The sequence below is a fragment of the Hevea brasiliensis genome, chromosome 15 (genome assembly GCF_030052815.1).
Source record: "Hevea brasiliensis isolate MT/VB/25A 57/8 chromosome 15, ASM3005281v1, whole genome shotgun sequence".
In the NCBI taxonomy this organism is placed as follows: Eukaryota; Viridiplantae; Streptophyta; class Magnoliopsida; order Malpighiales; family Euphorbiaceae; genus Hevea; species Hevea brasiliensis.
In genome coordinates this window covers 58,227,387-58,235,173 of record NC_079507.1, presented here as the reverse complement: position 1 = coordinate 58,235,173, position 7,787 = coordinate 58,227,387, and the positions used below count along the sequence as shown (strand labels likewise).

The 7,787-nt window shown below is 32.0% G+C and overlaps 1 protein-coding gene across 1 annotated transcript; it reads right to left on the bottom strand.

Moving 5' to 3' along the window:
• Window positions 1-5,709: 5,709 nt before the first annotated feature.
• Window positions 5,710-7,552, bottom strand: LOC110669727 (nudix hydrolase 18, mitochondrial). The gene is made up of 5 exons (XM_021831488.2): window positions 7,080-7,552; window positions 6,655-6,760; window positions 6,458-6,541; window positions 6,226-6,354; window positions 5,710-6,012 (listed from the first exon to the last, which is right to left on the bottom strand). The coding sequence occupies exons 1-5, from the start codon at window positions 7,151-7,153 to the stop codon at window positions 5,878-5,880; spliced, it is 528 nt and encodes a 175-aa protein (XP_021687180.2). The 5' UTR covers window positions 7,154-7,552; the 3' UTR covers window positions 5,710-5,877.
• Between the last annotated feature and the right edge of the window lie 235 nt (window positions 7,553-7,787).

The window sequence follows — 7,787 nt, the reverse complement described above, 5'->3', positions numbered from 1 at the left end:
TTTTCAAATTTGCTTAAAAGACTTAGAATTTGAATAAACAACCAAAACCAACAAGTTTGGTGACCAAAATGTGGTATGTGGGTGAAGTTGGAATTCCCATACCTATTAAGCCTTAGAAAGTCAACATTTTGACTTGAATAGTATAGTGAATAGTAACACCAAAACACAAAATTTCAAGAACATCGAGTTTAGCACGTTAGAGCTAGGTAAAAGTGAAGTTAAATTTATTTTTGGATTTATGCTAAGTTATGGTACTGAAACACTATAAAATTGTGTGTTTCAGTTGAAAAGAATACCATGAAAGAACCCGAGGAACCGAGTCAAAGCCAAGAGGCGACTCGCTTGAGGTTTGTGCACAACATCACTATGTTTTAAAATTCATTGATAAAGTGAATAAAATATATATTTTACTTTTGCTTTGAATTGTTGAAAGTTTATTTATGATGTTTTGATTTAAATTGTGAAAGTTATTGTGTATATTTGAAATAGCAATGTTTAGCAAATTGTTAAGATAAGTTTTGAAACCACAGTGTCATGACCATATATTTGAACACCTCACTAGCATGACTAGTGGGGGTAATTAGTTTCGAATTTTGATTCCTTTTCTGGAGAGTGTTGAGGTGTGCCAGTAAAAGAGGATTTGAATGGATATTCATATATTTGAGCTAGCTAGCCTTGTGATGTGATTCTTCTTAGCCTCTGGCTATTGAGATTATATTTGTTTCGAATGGCATGATATAACTATGGGTTTTATGAAATGTGATTTGATACTTCAAAAAAAAAATGAAATTGTTTGGGATTAAAATCTCATAATGCATGTTTTGAACTTAATTGTCATATTCAGTCCAATTTTTGAATAAATGTGATTTAAATTCTGCATAAAGATTATTTTAGTATGTTATGCACCACTGAGTCCCAGTACTTAGCGATAGCTGTTATTGTTGTCACAGATTTAGAGACTAGAGGAGCAGCAGACTGAGCTGCTGAAGATTGAGGATCTATCAGCTTGAGGATCTATCAGCTTGAAGTTATCGGGTATAATTTATACCCTAACTGTAAATATTTCTTTTGATGTATGTAATGCACATAAATGTATGGACATGTAAATTCTGTCTTGAGCAGTTTTTACAAAGTTTGTATAAAGTTGTAATAAAATTTAGTTTGGATTTTCCCAATGTAGATTTTAGTATGATGTATATATAAATTGTTTTATCCTTAATGAATTATGAATGGAACTATTTTATTTAATTTGAATGAAATGGATTGCTAGTATTTTGATGATTATTGGATAGTGGATTTGAAAGATGATAAATGTGTTGAGAAATTGGTTGAGATTGAGTATGAATTTGAAACAGTGGTTGGAAAATTATTGGAAGTGCTTTTATTTCAGGTATTTGAAGAACTGTTTTCTCAAAATACAGACAGAACTCTGTCAAAATTTTTATAAAATTTGCGAAAAAATAAAATGGACCAAAAATATTAAATAGTTTTAATTTTAATTAAATGTTTTAAATACATATTATAAAATGCTCACCACTTATCAAAAATAAGAAAATTGTTTTAAAATCCCTTGTAGGATACTTAATGAGTTATCGGTAGGTGAAGTTCGGTAGTTCACTAGGTATTCTACGGGATCATGTTATGCCTTACAAAGGGGTAAGATGTGACAAAAAAGACGCTTGCGGTATCTCAAGCAAACAAAAACATATGGGCTAAAGATAGAACTCCACAATGCATTAACTCTATATGTCTACTCAGATTCTGATTGGGCTGGTAATCCCTCTGGTCGAACCTCCACTGCTAGCTATATCTTATACTATGGAAACACTCCTATCAATTAGTCTTCTAAAAAGCAGCGTGCAGTTGCTAGATCCTCAACCGAGGTTAAGTATCGTGCAGTGGCCAGTGCTTTAGCTGAAACTAATTGGGTGATGAATCTTCTCCATGAGCTTTGTGTTTCCCTTCCAAGCACACAATTATTTATTGTGATAATGTGGGAGCAACATATCTTTGTCAAAATCCAATTTTCCACAGGAGGATGAAACACATCACCATTGACTTCCACTTTGTTCAGGAACAAGTTCAAAAAAGCTAGTTGATGTCCAACAAATTCATGTAGCTAACCAGGTTGCAGACACTACTAAGCCTCTTCCTAAATCCAGTTTTCACCAACATTTTTCCAAGTTAGCCGTTGTTGACACAACCTCTAACTTGAGGGGGAGTAAAAGAGATTGAAGCAGCCAAAATATCTGAACTAATCCTACAACACCATTCTCCACTCTCCACTATTTTAGTTGCTATTTTATCTCTTCTGTTAGTTTCTTTTGGTTTTTGAATTTTTGAATAAGTTATCTATTTTATTGGAGATTTAGTTAGGACTCCTTCTGTATTTAAAGATCAGTCACTTCAATAAAATTGCAAGTACATATTTTTCTAAAACTCTTTTATCTTTTAACTAGCAGATTTAGCTTATTCCCTTTATTTAAAATGTAAGAAAATTAACAGAACATGCAAATGCAAGAAATTCTAATAATCAAACTTCCCTCAGAACTAGTGTTAAAAAAATGTTTTATTTTCAATTGATTGAATGAATGACAATATATATTATAATTTTGGTTCAATAATTAAAAAAATCTGCTGCCTCTTCAAAAATTGTATGATTTTACTTAATTATATGTACTAATATTATTTCAATGACTCTTCATTCAAATCATTTATAATAATATAATATAGTTGACATGTAAATAAAAAAAAAATTGCCCATCATGCATCGTTTGAATGCTTTTCCTCTACTTTTAAAAATGATTTAGAGTTTGAATCTCTACATTTACCATTATAAGATTTATCGCCTTTATAGAATTGATTTGTTCTCCTTCAGTTTGCCTGAATAGTTTTACAAGTTTGAATTACATTTATTGAAATTAAAAGGAATGCCATGGAATATTTAATTATATTATATCTAATGTTATTATGTGGGAATCAAGTTGAAGTCCAAATCGATGGGTGGTCTCATTTCTTTCTCTTTGTTATCCGCTCTCTGCTGCTAAAGACAATGCAAAGACATGCAGTTGCCATAATATTTTTCTCCAGCGGCATCATTGCCCTTCTAGCTTCTTCAATATTCATAACCCTAAGCGGATAATCATTGATCAAGCTGGTCAACAAAAGTCACCTTATCTCATCAGCAAATTGAAGTCATCAGAGCCAGTAGACTAATAATTTAAAGAAATTTTTTACCTACACCAAAGTGTACAAACAACCAACCACACATAGATAAGAATTAATGGTCGAATTCTTGTCTTCATGAGGTAAAGTATTCAATCTTAACTACTAACTCTAGCTTTATGACGCACACTAACTGAAATTGAACTGTTATTATACTGCAAACAACAACTCTAGCAAGGGACGGAACTATTTTACTTTGTGTATATAATCACAATCTTTTTTCTTTTTGAGAGTGAATATATAATCCACGTCTTTGAAGGTTGATTTGCTTCCATTTAGAATTTCTGAACATCCTCATACATAGCTAGTTGCAATAGTAATTTTTCCACGCAAAGGCTAGGCCACCTTCATATAATAAGAACAGTACGCAGTTTCATAAGAATTGTTCCATTTGATGGTAGAAAATTAAAAGGATGAACATGTACATTTCCAATATATACGCTTTTAATTTTAAAGGATAAGTAATGAGCTAGCTAGCAAGCCATTTGGATTTCTAGGACTCACTCCTATATCCTAAGCACACCTGAGCCAAGTTTATATATTGATTTTCTTTCGTGGAAAATCAAACTCTCCATTTAATTTTTTCCCGGAAAATGAAGGCTGTGTACACATGCCCCACAAGCAATTTAATCTGGTAAAGATTCATAGAGGACCACACAAATCTTGACAGTTTGATTAAAGCTGAAGCTAGCTTGTTAAGTGAAAGGGCGAATAACTACAGGTAGCATACCAACGGGTCCAATTTGAATTGGTGCCACATAAGATTGATAACGAGAACGCTATAAAATTTTGAATTTGAATTTCACTCAAAATCAAAAAAAAAAATAAAAAGTTAAGGTCAACGATGGAATTAGGATATATTTTTAGAAGAGGCCAAAGTAACATTTAATATATATTTATAATTATAATAATTTTTTTTATTAAGTGGCTAAGACTATGCTAAACAAATCCCAGTATTCCTATGCAAAATTTCTTAGAAGGTGTTTTAGTCTGGCTAGTTTATGCAATTTAGCTTAGACTAATTCCAACTAATATTTAAAATTATAAGTAGTTACGTATTTGATTTAAATTATTATAAATAACTGATAAGCAGTTAATATATTGACAAAAAAAATAATTTATAAGTATCTTTATTATTAAAATGATTAAAAATAATATTAAATAAAATTTATGACAAAATTTTAAAAATTAAATGAGAACAACATAATAAAATACTTGATCAAACTAATTCTAAAAAATTAGTCACCAATTTATTTTTTTTAGCTTATAAGTTTAAAAATATCATAAATAAATTTATTTTTAAAACTTTATAATTAAACTGATTTAATTATGTTATAAGTCAAAGACAAAAATATCTTACTCATATCAATCGCAGGACTCCAAATTGCGCCTTTCTAGTGTGTGTAAATCTACTTTTCTCCGGTGGAGGATGAGTGGATAACGAGGCATCAAATATGGGTACGGAACGGAGCCTTAATTTTCCGAAGATTATTGTTTAAAATTCAAGCAAGGGTAGTAATCAAGCTTGCCGGGACAATTGCCCCTAAATTTTCTTTTCCAATGTGCTTATAACAATAATGAATTATATCGAAATTGCGTGAACCCTGTTTTCTTTGATTGCATTTGGATAATCTCTCATATTTAAAGTAATGTCGATTCCCACTTAATAAGATAATTTTTATTCCCTAAGAAAAGTAAGATAATTAAGATAATTTTATGAAATGATTATGATTTTTTTTCCCTATTCTTCTAGATCATTACATACTGTTGATATGTGAAAATTTATCTAATTCAGTTGGCTATATGAAGCGGGGAAAAATTCCAAATAGAAATGATGTTCATAATTAAAAGCATTTGATGCTACAACTACCTATTAATTATTTGGTGGCTGGTCGTTAGATATGGATAAAACTGTACTGTGGTGCAACCAAGCTAGCAAAAGGATATCATGATTGACATATACCTAATGTGCTGTGCTTCGAAGCATGAGACAAGCTCCATAGCCATTAAATCCACAGAATTTAAACTGCAAATTCTCAAACACTTAAAATACAACATAAGTGATAGGATTCACATAAAAAATAGGCGGGAACCATATGTTTATTTTTTTGATCTATGATAAACTGAGTCTAAGTAATTTTTTCCAAGAAACTAGCACATATTCCTGTCTTGATATATATCTTTGGTTCTTGACACCAAAGAAATGCTCTCTGATTCTTGATAACAAGTTGAAGGCTGCAAATAGTCGATTGGGGTGCATGAGAAGCAATAAATTTTTATGGAGTTAGTGCAAGAATTTCCCATTTAGTAATATGAATAGACGATAGGAAATTAAATAGGAGCTAATTGTATATAATTATTTGCTCATTTCATGGAAAATTAGTAGGATACATGTGAACATTGCATCTTAATTAACAAGTTATGATTTTTGGCTTTCCTTTTTATGCTAATTTGATGATCAAAAGTAAATGAAAAAAAAGTAAGTGCAACAAAAATAATGCCAAAATTTCCATAAATCAGAGAGAAAAGGAAACATTCGATCTCTATTTTCTACAATCATCAGCCTTGGATCCATATATTTTGCCCTAACTAGCTCATTTGTTCAATCAGCAGTATTAGGTTATCATGTACAAAATTTAATTTAATCATCCCTTAGCTTAGAGAGCATGAGGGTACATCATTTTCTTCCTTTTGTTGTTGCAGTGACGTTAGACGCACGACTAGTATGTCTAAGGCTTCCTTCATCCACCAATGCCTACAAGCATCTTTGGCTTCCTCCACTGACATCTGTATCAAACAGTTCCACATCTAAATTAGGACGCACTTTTATAATTTACCATATAAATTTCAATAAAATATCATTTTGGTCAGGCACTTCCTTAATAAAATGAAATATTTGTGAATGAGCTTATACTTGGTGGTATTGAATTCAGTCAAGCTCAATCAATCCAAAAATAATAACAGTAATAATAAAAGAATAATCAGAGATGAGCTACTTACCCAAATTCTTTGACGGACGTGTTTTTCCGGCCAGAGATCAAGTTGCTCGGTGACTAGCAAAGGGAACATATACCCTTCATAAAATGTACCATGCCTCTTGCTTAAGAAGTTCCATTTGCCTAGTTCATCCTGCCATATTCATCATATTATAACCTCATTAATAAAACTTTGTCCAAAAAGCCATAGCTTGCTACAATCACTAGAAATTATAATACAACAAATGGAAACTAACCTCAACATGGCCAAGAACCCCAGCCTCTTCAAGAGACTCCCTAGAAGCTGCTTCTTCCACAGATTCATCAAGCTCCCAACCGCCCTGATACGTTCAGGCAGTAAAATGAGAATGCATAATCAATAATATGTATGGAAAGAAAATATCAAAAAATTAGTTCAATTTAAAAGAAAATATTATTCCATATGCATATATACCTTGGGGAACATCATTCCTTGACCCTTTTGTGAAGTGATGACAAGAACCTCCAATGCATCTCCAATGGAGCCATCAATGCAATTCTTGAATCTATATGGAATGCATCTGCAATCAAGTTCAAGTTCAGGAGTCCAGGAGTAAGAAATAATGAATTCTCAGTTTGTCAATTAATTAAAATAAATTTATTTTATTCCAATTCAAGAAGAAAACAACAAAATTCAGTAGTAGAAATCTGAAAGAGAAAGAGACACAGAAACTGGGCCCTCAATCCAAAAGACTACAAAAGGGGGCCACCCATAAAATTCTTCCACGTTCAAAAAAAAACAATTGTATCCACAAAAAAGGCTGCATTCTTGAATTAATCTCACTAAAGACCAAACAAATCAAGAAATTTAAATAGAAGAAAAATAAAAGGAAGACCCACCCGACAACTTGGCGGCGGCCCTGGTTATCATATCTCTGCAACTCCCTTCCTGAGCGAGAGACCAAACAAGCCATCTTTCAAAGTACTGTATATGTAAAGGAAACTGAACTCGAATAGGATCGATTTACACGAGAAATGAATCAAATTAAGTTGTTGAACTGAAAGAGAAGAAGGAACACGAGGAATAGCTTTAAATCTTGTTGTAGTTTTATTTTCTTGGATTGCAAAACTACAATCTTGGGTGAAATCAGTTACGAAAGTAAGATTGGTTCTTACACAGTTGAATGAAATAATAATAAGGGCAAAGCGTAGAAATATCAGGTGAAAGAGAATGAAGGAATAGGCAGAAGAAACACGAAAGAGACGAAGCTAGAAAGGGTGGGCACACCGATGAAACAAAAGGTTTATATAGAGAAGAAGAAGAAAGAAACTTTAACTAACACCGTGGATGCTTTCAGGGTGTATCCATCCCTGATCCATCTATAAAGATTTATTATTATTATATTATAATAACAAATAAAAGAAAGTATTGTCAAATGGACGCGTCCACAGGCCAGTTTCTATGTCGTTTCCTAACTAATAAGGCAAAGGATTTAATTCTTTGTAGCTAGCTGTTTCTTCTTCTGTTTATGGTGGTAAATGAGGTAGAAGTCCACACGGGTCTACACGAAAATTATAATGGAAGTTGACTTTTGAAGAACATGCTCA

Bases quoted from the DNA above. Each gene is read 5' to 3' on its own strand.
- LOC110669727 (XM_021831488.2), bottom strand. From the start codon at position 7,153: ATGGCTTGTTTGGTCTCTCGCTCAGGAAGGGAGTTGCAGAGATATGAT. The intron at 6,761-7,079 runs GTGGGTCTTCCT...ACTTGATTGCAG, and splicing joins GGCCGCCGCCAAGTTGTCGG to ATGCATTCCATATAGATTCA. The intron at 6,013-6,225 runs GTAAGTAGCTCA...TGTTTGATACAG, and splicing joins ACGTCCGTCAAAGAATTTGG to ATGTCAGTGGAGGAAGCCAA.